The sequence below is a fragment of the Opisthocomus hoazin genome, chromosome 7 (assembly GCF_030867145.1).
Source record: "Opisthocomus hoazin isolate bOpiHoa1 chromosome 7, bOpiHoa1.hap1, whole genome shotgun sequence".
In the NCBI taxonomy this organism is placed as follows: Eukaryota; Metazoa; Chordata; class Aves; order Opisthocomiformes; family Opisthocomidae; genus Opisthocomus; species Opisthocomus hoazin.
The window spans coordinates 36,456,655-36,472,986 of NC_134420.1; the positions used below are offsets into that span (position 1 = coordinate 36,456,655).

Here is a 16,332-nt window from a genome sequence, read left to right on the forward strand (position 1 = left end):
TCCCTCAGACAGCTGATGTTTAAGAACCAGGCTGAGGTGACCAGTCTGTCACACCACTGTCACTGGTGCTGCTTGTCAGAGGGTAACAGTTTTTGTTTCTATTACTTGGCTTGAATTCAAGCCAGTGATCTATAATCTGTTCCCTGCTCCCCACATGGTTTGGGTCTCTCCCTGGTGCAGTTTTTGCGCTGTGCTTCCAGAACAAGCTCTGTAAATAGGTTTTTGCCTGGCATTTCACAGCAAAATAATATAGGTCGCTGCCTACTTTGCCTCAGCTGCACTCCTGGGAGGGCAGACCTGCTGCTGCCGTTCCAGGAGGGGTTGAGGGATTTGGACTTTCCCTTGCAGCAGCAGAACTATGGCCATCCCTCACATCACCGGGGCTGCAGGAGCAGCAGGTCCAACTCACCGGGGCTCTCCCTGATTCCCTCCAGCACCTGGTTCCAGCTCCACCCTCCCTCTTTCTCTGCCTCCTTTTCCTCGGCAGGAGCAGCCAGGGCCCTCATCCTTAGGGCAGCAACATTCAGTTTTACAAGTGCTGTCGAGCCAGCCCTGTGTGCATAGTTGCAGCACCAGGACTTGAAACAGTTTACCTGTGAGATACATCACGTATGGCATCACTTGCACAGCAGTCAGAGCTGTAGCCTGTGGACTCAGAGAAAGACTCAAGGCGTGCTGTGGTATGTGGGAACCTTATGGGCTGCATACCAGCCAATGCCAGACACAGAAAGACCACACAAAACAAATGTCCTTGCAAGGACTGTTTTCCTTCTCCTCAGCCAGAAGACTCCCACATGCAGTCCTCCTTTCTTCTCTCCTCTGGAACAGGAGTTTAACGGGCACACACAAGCATGCTGATAACAACCCCAAATTTACTTTTTAATCTCCTGTTGTCTAATCTATGATCTTGATAAACCTGTGAGAATACAAGTACTAGAAAACATTAATTATTGTGAGACATGTTAAATCTGTGTATTTTCTAGAAGAGAAAGTTAAGGTTTTTGCCATAGGCTACTTCAACGATAGTTGATGGCTTCTTAATCTAGCAGAATAAGTCGGGTACTTGGAGGCTGAAATTGGAGAAATCCAGAGACAAAACAAGGCGTTAGCTATTGAGAATAACACTGGAGTTACCCCTGGGATGACTCCCTAAGCAAAATGGGAATTTGCCATTGTTTTGCTCTGTACCAGTCAAGACTATATATACAAAACCTATGCTCTCACTCAAGTTCTGGCTTGAATAGTGCACACGAGTATCTTTATGTCGTGTGTGTCAAGTGTGACAAGATGACCATAGCATGGTCAAAACCAGCTAACAGAGTACCAGAGGGCAATGGTTTCCTGGCCCTCCCACTGGGTCCTCCCATGAGCAACTGGTTGATGCAGTGAGGTGATCCACAGCTGCCAGTCTCTTTCTGCTGCATGAACTTGTCATTGCTGATTAGAAGAGAAGCAAGGCAGGGGTTTGCAGGTCTGTGTTGTGTCTGTCAGCACACTGCAAGCCCAGCACAAATAGAGCAAAGGAACTAGGTACAAAGGCCGTTTTCAACATCTTTAAGCCTCTAACACAGGTGGAATTTAGAGAACTGTGATGTGGAGCTTAAGTTCCCTGTGGAGAGAGACAAGTACCGCAAAGAGTTGTTTCAAGGTACTGTCTTGGTTTTGTGCAAGCTTTTTCCCACATAGGACTGAGCCTTCAGTGGGGCTCTGACACGTGGACTTGGTCTGGCTGGTCTCCTTGCCCCCTTGGTAAATTTTCAGCAGCACTGTGTCTGGAACGTAATGCTCTCTCCCACCTGCAGAACTACGGCAACTTTGCTTAGTAGAGAAAGTTTTTTCTGCTCTCATCTCCTGACACCTTGTTCTCATTTATCTTTTTGTCCTTCTACTTCGGTATCTTGAATATGGTGCTCTTGACAAAGCAGCCTGTGCTTGTGTTGTGATAACCGTAGTCTAACAGTGCCAGGCTAGTTCTCTTGGATCTGCCAGACAGTTTGTTTTGTTAATAAGATATTTGCTGTTTATAGTAAATTTTGTTTTTGCTGAATGATTTGTCTGCAGTTTGCAAAGACTGGACATAGAGTGCTTGAGCAGACAAATTAAAGATAACTGCCAACGGAAATCACTTGGGAACTGTGAGATACTACTGGCTCTTCTTACAACCTTCTCCCTCTGAAGTAAAAACTATTTTTCTATTTGCATTATTTAATGGAAGCCACATTTTTTATTAAAAATTTTTAAATAATATTTTTGTTACATAATTGAACAGAAGCAACAGAAGGCATAGGGAGGCACAGCTTTGTAGAGTAATTGCATTAAAGAAATGGCAGCACATAGTTGTGTGAGTGCGGATGTGGTTCTGGCCCTCCAGGGGTTAAAGCAAGGTGTGTGCAGGCAACTCTTGGGGAGGTACTTTGTGTAAAGTTCAGTGCCTGAGGAATGTCCTGGCAGTCAAGCTTCATTGCCTGGGAAAAACACAAGGCCAGATTGTCATTTCAGTCAGTGATACAATCCTGTTGGCTTTGCTGGTGCAAATGAGAGAACTTGACCAGTGCCTGTAAAGGAAAAATATAAGTACCTCATAAAATTCAGATTAAGAAATATTGTGGTTGCATGCTGTGGCTGAAGGGAGTCAGGAATAGGATGGGGCGCACGAAGGGAATAGATGCTTTTACCATTTTGTCTTTGGCCAGCCTCAGTTCAGGAGGGGACTCTGTAAAGCACGAAGCTACCTTTTGCCCTCTGAAATACCAATAGGGAGCCAGAAACTGTGTTAGTTCTGGTTATTTATTACAATTCCTTGATCATTGGGAGTAACAATTAATACAGGTTCACACACAACATACAGACTGTAGGTAACTGAAGTTACCTTCCACTGGGAACTGCTGGAGAAATCTCTTCTGGTGACATTGTCCCAACAGGCAGCTCCATCTCTGCTTGTATTCCTGCCTGTCCCTGCTCGGCTGCCCAAACCGGAGAGCTCCTCCCCAGATGCCTGTTTCTTTTCAGTTCTTTGCCTGTCTCCAGTTGGCTCGCTGGCCATCTCTGCGTAGCGCTATCCTGCTCTCTGCCTGAACCAGCTCTGTAATGCACACTTTGTCTTCTAGCTAGACAGGAACAAGCAGCTTCATTCAAGCAAATCCCCATGAATCTGGAAACGGATGAGAAATACAAAGTGAAACAATCTTTAGGGAACTTCAAGGTCCACAGAGTCTTTGGAAATCTGACTACTTATTTGGATAATGAGGTATAGACTTCAGAGCCTGCCTTTAGTCACTCCGGTGTCCAAATCCTGATCGTATGTTTTAGTTGCATTTCTAAATTTTAACCACTTAATCACATCAGTCTTTTTATTTGAGCATAGTAAGTGATTTGCTGCCCATTGCTTCTCTGCTGAGCCACTAGTCAAAGCACACCAGCGATGTGAGGAAAGAGTTTACAACAACAGTTTAATAAACAGCAGATTTCAGGCCAGGCAATATCTGCGAGTCAGATAACCACACTTAAGATCTTGTTTAGCCATACCTCGTGAATAGTGTTGCTTACAGTACTAGGAGATAATTCTGTTCAGTTCCCCTGCCTGCTTCCTCCGTAGCTGGTTGTAAGCCTGTTTGTTTCAGACTGCTGTTTTGTGTGGGTAGTCTCAACAACAGCCAAAGCACAGTTTCAGAGCATTCATGAATCTCTCATAATCACTCAAGACATCACCTTTTTGGTGCAGCCCTTCCCCAACAGGCCATCGAGGAGATGAGACCACCTTTCGCAGCGGCAAAGCAGGCCATGTGAAAGGCATATGCAGATTGGCCCAAAAGATACACGTCAGCATGACTGCCATTATCCCCAGTGAGTAGAGCCTCACAGAGGAATTTTTAAAGTACCTTTGACAGAAGTAATGTGCCTGATGGTGGAGTAAATAACAAGTAGTTGCTAAACCTGAACTAGAATGAATGAGCTTTGCCTTTGGAACACGCTGGTGTAAGGCCCAAAGCCCTGTGGGCGTTTGGCCCTGCAGCCCCGTCTGTCTCCAGCCCTGCTTGCTTCCGCGCACCCTGCTCTGCTCAACACGAAGAGAGGTGGCGCGGGCTCAGCCGGCCCAGGGCGGCAGCGCCTGGCCCGCGCCCAGTGGCCAGCCTGCCTCGGCAGAGAGGTTGCCAGCTCAGTCAGTGGTGGCCCTTTCCCTGAATAAAGAACTTGTGTGCTGGCAGCTATCATTGGAATGCCTGAAGCCCCAGACCCGTTTGAGCCGTTTCACGTGGGAGATGGCCTGACTGTGTGGGGCAGGGCGGTGTCCTCTGGTCAGGAGAGCCATCGCCACACTAATTCGGTTTTCATCTCTCCCCTGGCACCAACCTCGCGCCCTGGGGCTGCCCTTGGCCAGTGAGGGGTGCTCCAGCTGGAGCCTGGGATGCTCCACTGGCCCCTCAGGGCTGCGGTGGGAGGTGAGGGCAGCACGGTGCCTCAGGGCTGGGGGTGGTTTGGGAACATCAGCTCTGCAGGCTGGGAGATGGCTGCAAGGGGGATCTGGGGGGACAAGGGCCCGACACCAATGCTCGCCCGTTTGGCAGGCCCGAGGGAGAAGCCTGCAGCCGCCGGGAGCTCTGCCCAGGAGAGGCCCTGTTCGGCTTTCGCTGAAAGGCGGTCGGCAGAACAAGATGGCTTCCCGGGGCAGGGGGATGAGGGGGCAGCGGGCAGGCGCTCGGGGCGGCCGCGGGGAGCCCGGCCCAGGACGCCCCGTCAGCACCGGCCCGTTCCCCGCGCCCCCGGCCTCAGTGGAAGCCCCCGAGGGTGCGGGGTGGGCGGGCAGGGGGACGTCTCCGCCGGGGGCAGAGCGCGGCTGAGGCTCCTCTCCCAGGCCGCCCCGGCCCCCGGGGCAGGGCGCTGTCCGCCCCACCTGCCTCGCCGCCGAGCCCGGGAAGGGGTTAAAAGCCCGGGGCGGGTGATGTCAGTTCCTGCGCTCCCCGGGAGGGCTGGCTCTGATATTTGAGCCGGGCTGTCCGGCTCGAAGGAAAACGGAGGGAGAATGGGAAAGTGCTGAATGGGACAGAAGCCGCGCCGGGCACCTGCCTGCCGCCCAGCCGCCTGCGGCAGCGGCCGCCCCCGCCGCGCTCCCCGCCTCCGCCGGAGGCCGGGAGCCTCCGGACGCCGCCGGCTGCGCCTGTCACTGCCCCGCTCCGCCGGGGCGAGACCCCCGCGCCGGCCAAGGTGAGCGCCGGCGGCCCCGGGCCCCTCCGCGCTGCCGGCGGCGAGCCCTCGGGCGGGCGGGGGTCGGGCGGGGGCTGTGGAGGGCTGGCCCGTGCGGGTTGGCTGCCGCAGCCTGTCCCCCCGCGCCCTTCTTTCTGCAAGGTGACGGTGGGGGGCTGGGGGGCGCGCTGGACGCCATGCTGTGCCATCTCCGATAGCTGAGGTTTGCTGCTGAAAGGAAAGAGGTTGCCTTCGGGTCTGGGACTGTGGTCGCTGAAGCCGCGTGGAGGAGGTGAGGGGAGGAGCGGCCACAGGAGGGGCAGAATGCAGCCCCGGGGTGAAGGTGTGCGAGTCCCGCGGCCTCGCCCGTCTGCCTGGTCAGCCTGGCGAGCGGGGCAGGGCGGCCAGACCCCGAGCCCTCTTCCCGCCTGCAGGCACTCCCACCGGTCAAGCCACCTGCACTGATGTAGAGGGGAATTTTATTTATTTATTTATTTATTTTTCCCCTGGCCCTCGCCAAGCCTTGCCCTTCCCACAGCTTGTCACGTTAGTTTTTCCCCGTGCTCTGCACATCTCAGGCCGCACTCGTGAACGGGAAATGACCGTGTGGCTGAACAATTCCGATGGCCTCAGGGTTAAAAAGCTGGGGGGTGAAACTGGCTGTGAGGTGGAACATGAGGTGACTGGGGGCAGGGAGCTGATTGATAGTGCGGGGTTTCCACGCTGAGTTTTGACTGTTGCACGTACTGCTAACCCTCTTGGTGTTGATGAAGTGACACAGGAGGCAATCTCTCTCCCTTCATGTGTTACATTTATCACAGTTCTACTGATTCCTTTTGTAGTAAGATGGTAGCTGAAAGTTAGACCAGTATTGAGCTCGGGTGCTCAGGCAGGGTCAGGTGGAGTTTACCGGCAGGTGCTAAGAACTGCACTCTTGTGCTGGCTGAATGCCCTGTAACAGCTGGGGTAAACTGAATCCTGAGCTGAGGAGACACTGGCATTTGAAATACAGAAATACTGTTTCAAGTCTTTGAAGTGTTTTGAGTTCTAGTCTGGATCCACCAATATCTGGGGTATCAACTGATTCTGGCCTAAAACAAAAAAAAAAAACCCATGATGTGCTTGTATAAATTTTAGCTTCATCAGAATTACAACTGGATACGGGCACTCCAAGTAAATATATTCATACTTATTTAGTGTCAGAACTGTCTCTAATGTTGATCAAAACTTACAGATATAGTAAAAACTAGAAATTTCACGTCTGCATTTAGCAGTTGGTTCAGTCATTTTTTCCCCCCACTAAGTTCTAAGGACTTTGTAGCTCTCATTATCTTCAGTGGAAGCTGTCTGATACTTAAGACTGAAAATCACCCCCTCTTTAAGAAGTGTCTGTACACGTTTAAGAAAGAAATTCTGAAAAGCTCAGCTTGTTTGAAGAAAGTGGCTGCCTCCGATTTTCCAACTTCCTAAACTAAGAATACTGCAGCTGAAATTATCTGATTCCCAACTTTTTCACATGCCAAAGGGAAAAAAGAACCAGTTTTATATAACCATACAAATATGGTTTATATAACCATATACATTCTTTATATAACCATATACATTCTTTGTCTGATATGAAAAGGACCAATATCTTGGGGAGGGGGACAATCAAGGAACTTAGTGGATTAAGATGGTTAAGAATTACAAAAATGGCATGTGAAATGGCAGGTCCGGTTCCAAGGATTTAAAGTCAGTCTGTCAAAATGAAGTTGATACTGTAATTCTTAAAGTACAGACTAACTGCTTATGTTTAGGAGAATGGGGGAGAAGGAATGATGCGTTTAACAGTAAAAGATAATTCAGAATGAATTTGAAGTTGTAAATAAAGTTGTAATTTAGGGGTAAATGTGAGACATTGTGATACAATATATTTCTCTGAGAAAGCTTAAGGTTTTTGCTAGAGAGAAGAAAAGCCATAATTCTTATCTCTGGCCTTCAGAAATCATTTGATATAATGACACATTGGGAAGTTATTAGCTTAAGTGGAGGGGGTGGGGATTAATAGAAGAATGATAAGATAGACGAGAAGTGACAAAAGAAAATGTGACAATGCTGTGCTGAAGGAGGGACTGTTAGATGGTAGGTATTTTACTGGAAGAGTTGACTGATCCAGGGGATTAGTAAGGATGGGATAAACTCTAGTAACACAAAGTAAAATTGCACATTAGAAGTAGTAATAAAGTGGGAACAAAACCTGGGAGAGCACTATTTAGAAACAGCAGAGGAGGAAAAGATGTGGACACACTAACCAATCACAGTGTAACCATGGCCTGTTAAATTTTACAATGGCCTGTAGTACAGAGGTTCTTGATCTTGTGGAGATCTGGCACAGACCTGTTCATTATTAATCTGTTCCAGTGTCATTGTAATGGGTCCCCTGCACTTCTGTGCCTGGCATTTGCAAAGGCAAAGCCAGCTGAGATTCCTCCGCTCCAGTTGCCTTGGCTTGTCTGTGAAAGTCAACCACCACTGTAATATGGTTGTAAAAAAGGCAAATGTAGTCGGGTGAGGTATTCCCTGGGAGAGTGGAAAGTACTAAATGCCTTTGGAGGAGGCTTTGGTGAGGCTGCATGCTGCCTTTCAGATGCAGTTGTGGTCACCCATGTCTGCAAAGGGGAGTGAGAAAGATAAAACCCAACTCTTTTACATGATGTGCACTGAAGCTGGGACAGGTGCAGAGGGAGAGTGATGAGCTTTTCTTACAAGACCAGAAAAGCGCCTTATCTCTAGCCTTGCAAAATGAGGTCTTTAAGGAGAAACTTTTGATATCTATAAATATACCAAAGGGTAAATATGAGGGAAGGAAAAAAACTAGCTAAGCTAAAGGGCAATAATCTACAAGAATGAACAGATACAAGCCGGTTATGATTATGCTGGTAATTAGAAGGCAGCTCATTAGAGGGGTGAGGTTCTAGAACAACAGGAACAGTGGGAGCAAAACTGCCTGCATGGTTCTAGGGAAGGGCTGTGTTCATTTATGAAAGGGATTATATGATGCAGTTGTCTACGGTGAGAAGGAGCAAGACATTGATTCAGGACATCTATCCCAGTCTTATACTTCCTATTCAGAATGAGGTATTTTAGTTCAACCAGAAGTTATGGACTAGCTGAGGAAATTACTTTTGCTGTGGCATAAGCTGTGTGGTAAATGAGATGCATTTTACTTTGTGCCATTAGACTTTATCCCGTTCATTTGTATGTCCTCTTTGGACTTAAACTCTATGAATAAAGACTACAATCCCTTCATACCTATATGAAAGAGAACAGAATTTCATTTGAGAGCTGAATTAATATGCCCTTAGCTGAAAATAAACTTACGGTATTGTAGGATCCCATGAGTTATCGCACTCTTTTGGCTTGAGAAGGACTGGTAGCACTACCTTACATTACCTTACCCTACAATGCTGTGAAGTGTGCCGAAGGTAACCTGGTTAAATGCTTGGCAAGGAGCTACGGCTAGAGATTAGATCAATGTGCTGGACTGCGCTGTGGAAAAGGATTCCTGTAAAGATGTAGGTGCTGCCTGTGGAATACTGATCTTCCTTCCTGCCACAGGGTGTTTCCAGTGAGGCAGTATCGGACATGAGTGTGCCTTTTCCTTGTTTTAGTTAAACCTACCTTCTGACCTGGAGTAGTATTTCACAAATCATTGGAAAGGCAGGCAACTCACTGCCTGGAAAGCTTTATATTACTGAACAAAGCAACTTGTATATACAAATAACTTGCAGGTAATGTTTGTAGCTAAAGGCTATAAAGTGTGTTTTCCTTAACTCGGAACAGCAGGGATGTAGCTGGATAGAGTGGCTTGTTGTGTTATATATATTTACGCTATTATGTGTACTTAGGGTAACTTGAATCTCAGGTCTCTTACGTGCGAGATATGAGCCAGGTGTCCTGGCAAGTGGGTACTAGGGGGACATCTTAAGCTTTCCCACCCTGCAAAGGCAGATGATGTAAAGGCAACGAGGCTGAGTGACTTTACTGCTCTCTCCCAAGTCTTGGTCTTTTACTTTGGTCCCAGTTCAGGATAGCACTGAGTTTGCCTGTGAGCAGGTGAGAAGTTCCTTTAAGTATGGATTTCAGTGTTCTGATGAAGCTGATGAACTAATAACTGTTCTGGTTTTGTAAACATTTGTTATTGTAGAGTAATACAGCTGACTGCTGGATTGCTCACACTGAGTGGATATTATAAACCTTTTTGTGAGTGTTCTCAAACACTTGAATTTGATTAAGGACACTCATTACCTACATTTTACATATCTTTTACGTAGAGCACAAAGTATCTGGAACGTCAAAACAGTATTGAGTAAGAAAATAAAATAACTTACAGCTTTTTCCACTTTGTGGAGCTGCGTGTATCTCTTGATGTCGACAAGGACTTCAGTAGACCTGCATGTTTTGTCCTCAACCCTAGCTTATTCCTGGCTGGGACAGCTTTATGTTTTAATGGAGCAATTGTTTAGATACTGTGGTACAGCATCTCTTCCACTCTTATTGTGGAATGACTGTATCAAGTAGTTAGGGATTGAGAACACTGTTGCTTCATACATCGTATCCTCTTAAGGCAGTCTGTATGAGATAAGGCACTGGTGCCCCAGGTTAATAATGGGTGTGTGACCGGAGCTGTGTTTCAGAGGTGTTAGTGACTTCAGAGTTTACAGCCATACTGATGGTACAAAGGAGGTAGGAGTAAAAATACTCCTGGTCTGTAGGTAGATGCTAAGCAAGCCTGTAAGGGTGGCAGTAAGGCTGTATGTGGAATATACAGTACGATGCTTTAGTAAATTATTTACTCATCTGAAAGGTAAAAGTTTTTTTGAATATTTATCTGTTGTCCATTAAGAGTGACCTCTGGCAGAGGGCAATATCAATTACTTGGGATAGTACCGTTTCACCTTTGGCTTGCAGAAGAAATGGCCTATGTTACCCATCCTGTAAGATGAACCAAGGAAGACTAGGCACAAGGGGTGAAAAGTTTGTCCGCCTAAATTACCTTTTCTTCCTGTTCTCTTCTGTAGGATTTTTAGAGCACCGCAGACGATGTCCCAAATGGATGATTAACTTCACAATGGCAGAACTCACAGTGGAGAATGGCAGCTGTATAGACTGGCAAAAGCGATGCCTTGCCTTGGAGTCCCAGCTCTTCAAATTCCGTTTGCAGGCAAGCAAGATCCGAGAGCTGTTAGCTGAGAAGGTGAGGCAGTGGTGGCGGCTTCTACTTTGCACTGAGTTATAGCATAAAAGCAAAAAATCCCTTAACACTGAGCTATCCAATAAAACTGTTACTTGCAGTGAGGATCTCTTCCTTCACTGCATATGTCATTGTGCTCTGCTTATCATGTGAGATATAGAGAAGTGCCTGTCAGAGTGGTGTAAAGTGGCATTAGTGAAAATAAGAATTTGGCCTTGTTTACTGCAAAATCACCAGTTATTTGGACTCTACCGGAATACACTGTTACCAGCAAGATTCTGGATATCCAAAGTAACCGAGGCAGCTGCAGAGCAAAGATGGATATTTTGGGTAAAACTAGCAAGATCAGGACTTGCCTGTCAATAGAAAAGCTTACAGGAGTGCAAATTATGCTGTAATGTTGAAAGACTGGACAGGGGTACATGTGCTGCCATAGTGTTAGAATAACATTGCATATCGAGTCAAAACATTCTGGTGATACTGAAGAGCAGCACTGAGATACTTTGAGATCTGGGTGTTAGAAACTTGCATGGCATCTGTGGTTTTAGAGGCATCTCCTACTAATCTCTTTCAAGTGTACTAAATGATTTGCAATCCTACGGGAGGGGACTGGCAAAGATTTGAGAGTTTTGTTGGTGGCTTTTTTTGTTTGTTTCCATCATGGTGTGGATTTTTGGTGTTTTTTCTTTAACTTAAATTGAGTTATTTTTCAATTTGAAGTAAAACTTTTTCACTAACCTCTTAGTTACATAATATCCAAGTTTGTAGGTTGCTGTGGTGTTTCTTTGTAATTTGAAAACATGGCTTACATTATCACAGTCCAGTTCAAGTTTGCTCAGATATTCAATTACTATTGGAAAGTGAGAACAGTTTCTTTCAGCCACAGTTTTCTAATGAAGTTGAAATCTTTACAACTGACTGCAGTTTACTCCAAATGCCTTTAAGCTGTACCTGATGACAGATTTGTTCTATACTCACTTTTGCTCCATTTTGTATTATGTAACTTTTATGTCTATATTCTTGTTTGTTGGTTTTGGATGTAAAAGCATCAAAATTACATCCACTTCAGAGTGGAGCAATTTTCATCCTTGCTTTCAATTGTAATTATGTTTCCACTAACGCCACATACTGCACAAGGCATTCATCCCACCCTTCGTATTTTAAGAAATTACACAATTCTAAGCACCCTCTTCATCTTTCAAGGTAGCTCCTGAGATGGACCTTAGTGATTACTTACCTTGGAAAATAATGAAAGTTGTTGTAAAGTCCATTTAGATCAAGGCACATTAAAAACAGTCATGTATAGACGTGGCCAGGTCTGATAAAGACAACCAGCACTCAGTGCAATACTCTACATTTGCTGCATTATGGAATCTGTGGCTTCGTGCTTTATTAGTTTCTGCTTTGAGAACCTTCCTGACTACCCCCCCACACAACAAAGAAACCCACCTATCAAACTTTCTTTTTGGAGAACAGCCTTGCCAGAGATCTTCTGACTCTTGCTTTAGCGAGGTTTGTGGGCCATGGCAGAGAATGAAATCTTCTTCTGCTTCAGGGGGCTCCCCAAGGAAGGGGCCTGACTGGCTGCCATTAATCCAGCCTTTCAGTCAAAGCAATGTTCCGTTTGTTAAGATTGAGGAGCAGCTTGGTTCAGTGATCGGGTTACTCTGTAACTACTTGAACAGCTCCAGCGTAGGCTTAGTTGAAGGGTCAAAGAGCTAGCAGGTTTGCAGTTCCCTACTCTGAATGTCACGTGGGAAGGGGAGACCCTCAGGGACTGTGGGGCAGCTCCGGCAGGCTTTCCTGATGCAGGTGAGCTCAAGGCACCGGAGCAGGTGCTCAGCACGCAGTGCTCATGCTGAACACTGCTGTTGGGAAGTGTCCAGTGCCCCAGGTTCCCAACTGCTCTGCAACGACTTGCTCAGAGATCCTCCTTCCCTCTTCGGTCGGCACAGGGCTCCCCAGCAGTGACAGCAACTGGGGCTCCTGTCCGTGCTGCATCCTTCCCCCATTCAGGTGGGCAGTGATGCAGAACCGAAGGAGGTGCGTGCTTTATGCATAGTGATGCCAGCTCCAGGGATTTTTATAATTGATTTTATAGCAACTGTGATTTTTATTTTTTTTTCCTTACAGTTCTATCTGTGAGACTGAAGAGATGCAGACTTACTTGAAAGAGTACTGCATTTTCAAAAAGGTTTTTTTGAGGGGCAAGGGAGAAGATCTTGAAAAATGTGAAGTGGGCACAGTATGAAACTGTGTTGCCAACCTGTGGTGAGCATTGCCCCTGAGATCCTCTGATATGGTTTGAAGCAACAGGAGAAAAAGAAAAAGGTTTTGCCAGTGAAAGTGAAGAATGTTAACAGCGGTGTGATACTTGCTCAGAAGTTAGGTTGTCTCAGGGGTCTGGAAGCTACTGATTGAAAGGCTTGGAAACACGATTCCCCATTTTAAATTAGTCTTTGTAACTAATTTTATGATTTTGAAGCAGATTTTACTATTTTAACTCACAAAAAAACCCCCAGCCTCTCATGCCTGGCATTGGTAGTACAATGTGCACTAGCAGTTTAAATACTTCAGATTTTTAAAATCCGCTTAGATTGAATAATCTAGATCACTGTTCAGAACATGAGGAATTTAAAACCCAACGGTTTAACTGCCTATGCCCTAGTTTGCATGGTGTTAATTTCCATGTTGGTAGCCCGGTCTCGGCTATAGAGCATTGCTGCCCAAGCTGTGCAGAGACTGGCTGCGAGACGGTGTGGCAGAGGGACCCCAGCCCCTAGCCTCCAAGACAAAACTCTGTCATCCTGCTGGACCACTGCAGGGCGCGAGACCCCTGGGTCCTGCTTTGTTGTGAACATCAGCAGGGATCCGGTCTCTTTGGAAACAGGCAGTTGTTTCCACTCTTTCTCGTACACGCACACAAAGAAAGGGATACTCCTCTGCTAGTGAGCAACATAGCAGGCTGTTGCCTTGGCAGCAAGATGACCTGTTTAGGAGTGAGCTCTGGAAGAGAACAACAGGAACAAAATGAGGCTGAGACATGCAGGAACTTTTTTTGCTCAATTCTTTTTAGCATGTTCTGAGCCATCAGGGAAGCGAAAGCCTGTGTGAGTGGTTGATAGGAGGAACTTTTGCAGCTTTTAGAAGGGCCATCTGGGTAGCTTTTAACCTGCTTCTGTCTTACTTCAATAAAAATGAACATTGGGAAAAAGCCTCTTTTGTCTCATGCAAGCATGGCTACACAGCTGGGCCTGTTTCTCTCCATATGAGCTGTCTGGGGTAATGTTTGGGAGAAAAGTTACTTGAATTTGTCTTGGTCACCAAGTTTTTTTATGTGACCTGGGTCAAGTTGCTTAGTAGCATTTGTCAAATTATAAAGCATTTTGAATGAAAGGGCTCATGTAAATACCAAGCATTACTATTAATTCATTGAGGGATTTGAAAGAGCCTTACAAGCATGGATGTATTGTATCTGAATGCACTCCAGTGAGACAGCTGACACCGGGGATGGGTGAAGTAATCATTCTGTGTACAAGAGAAGCACAGCAGTTGTTTAACAGTTCATAGTAGGACAACCCAACAATGTAGTACAGAAAGTTAAGAAAAGTACAAGGTCATTTAAGGCTATGGAGGGAATTAGGGTGACAAAAGTAATGAATTTGACTGGAACTTAGCCAGGTCACCCTGCTTTCACAAGAAGTTTCATAACTCTTCAGTGATCAGGAATGGTCCCAACATACATTTTCTGTCCTGATCAAGATCCAGGAATGCTAGCAATGCAAAGCTAGCTGTCATCAGGCTGGGACAACAAGGAGTTTTTCAGTCAGAACAGTGCTGTTTTCTTAAAATAACCCAAGTCTTTAATGAAGATCGCCCGCTTTGTGGAGGATTGAGTTAGTCTAAGAAGACAGCCTTTGGGAGGGGGCCCAGAGATTCATCTAAAGTTTGTGCTGTGAATGTAAACCCTGTCAATTCCTCAGAAAACTAGCAGAGGCCCTTGACTCTGAAGCTACCATCATAAACAGTCTTGGTTTCACAATGTGTATTATGTCTCCAGTTAGCATCTGTCTTTCACCAATATATTTTGCTGCTGCCTGTCTGTGGTGATGGCTATCCGGAGACTGATAGATAAATGCACGGGTAGATCACTGTTCATGATGGACACAGACTGATGTCGTAACCCAGACCACTGCTGTTGGTGTTAGATCGCCTTGAGCTCAGTCTCTACTGAGACTCTTAGACACTGGGTCTTTGGTCAGAGCAGCTTTGGCTGTCTGCGCAATCTTCTATGGCATCTCTCTGTTCCTTTGCCAAAGAAGTGTCCTTGATTTGGATGTTAAGCTCCAAAGACTGTGATGTCATTGATTGCCCCACTGCAAAAGCAAATCTGAGAGGTATCGTGCTAAATGTGGCACTTTCTGATCTTCATGGTTTGAATTTGTTATGGCATGGCTTTTTCAGTTATATGACTATTGAGGTGTCTGCGTATATGTACCTTCCTGATATGTTTATCGATTGGTGTCAACGTGCCCTTATGATCAATGTGTATGTATGAAAAGGAGAGTTGTCTTGTTGCCATTTGAAGGAAGGGAAATGGAAACACGGGAACGCTGTCTTCTCCATTCTGGGTGATCAACCCAAGAGGAGTAAGTCCCATTTTCAGAAATATTGGTTTGGTCGTCATAGTGACCAACCTGAATACTGGGCTCCAGTTCTTCATCAAGAATCATAAAATGCGTTGGAGAAAAAAGGAACTCAGTTCCTCTTATAGTTTATTTTCTGCTTGAAGTGTGACTCTTAATCTCCCGATGTCAATGCTTCTATGTCATTCCTTCATTAGTAAAACACAAGTAAATGCTGGAAACTCTGTGACGCATTCCTCAAGTTTTGCAGCTTAGTGGATGAAACTTATTGTCACTTACTTCATATTACTGGGCTTAAATCTGAGACCCATCGAAGCAGGGCAGGTGGTGGAAGATGACCTCGTGGGCACTGAATGAGATCCTTAGTTGCTATTAAAAAAACCAAAAGAAAACACTGGATCTAGTGGTAAGTTGTTAGAGGAACCCCAGGTACATCTGCATTTCACTGAGAATGAAGTGATTTACATACGTTTAGAATAAAATTCTTTTCGGTGTCCTTTGACTTCAATAGCAGCAATGCTCAGATAAAGACTCACAGAATTGTCAGTTTGCGAAGCTCTTTAAAATGAAAAGAAGCATAGGAAAATTAAGATCATAGTTAATCTTGTCAATTATGAGCCTGTGATGCTTTTAAAGCCAAAGCAAAGTATTCATTGGTTATAATGTGGCATCGTAGAGAACCTGCTGTGAGCTTTCCAAGATGTATTAATTTTTATTTACCGTTGTGAATGAATCCTAGCTGAAATAAGACCAGAAAAGAATAGTGTACTGTAGAGAGACTTCTGTGTAAATTGTAGAGATGAGGTCAAGACTTTGGGACTATTCCCTTGACCCGTGTAATGAATGACGAAGCTCACTAATGAGAAAACAGTTCCAGTAAATTCAAAGTAGGGCAGAAGACTGGAAAAGGTCAACGGCTTTTTTTTTTTTTTCCTGGTCAAAGCTGTCCAGTTAACCCAAAAGATGCCAAAGATCTGTAGACCTGCAGAATAAATGGAAGATTCCTGAGTTAAACAGGTGAATTTCCTGGTGATGTTAATTTTCTTTATTTCCCCCTCTCCCCTCCTTCTCTTCTGGGTCTGAAGATGCAGGAATTGGAACAGAGAGTGATAGAAGCAGAGCTAAGAGCTGAGGATGCAGAGAAACAGGTAAGAGATTCTCTTATGGTTGCTCTGGTACAAGCCCAGCAGTAACTTACTCTAAATTCCCTCCAATCTAGCATACAGGCAGCACTCTGCAGTGCTGTGCTTTGCTAGGGAAACATTGATTTAC

General features: G+C 45.7%; 1 protein-coding gene across 1 annotated transcript in view; it reads left to right on the plus strand.

Moving 5' to 3' along the window:
- The first annotated feature begins 5,177 nt into the window (after positions 1–5,177).
- PLEKHH1 (pleckstrin homology, MyTH4 and FERM domain containing H1) overlaps positions 5,178–16,332 on the plus strand; it is a 55,020-nt gene continuing 43,865 nt past the window's right edge. The window contains exons 1-3 of the mRNA XM_075426113.1: positions 5,178–5,202; positions 10,242–10,417; positions 16,146–16,208. Of these exons, the coding sequence (XP_075282228.1) occupies positions 10,277–10,417; positions 16,146–16,208 (204 nt within the window). The 5' untranslated portion in view covers positions 5,178–5,202; positions 10,242–10,276. The remainder of the gene's footprint in view (positions 5,203–10,241; positions 10,418–16,145; positions 16,209–16,332) is intronic.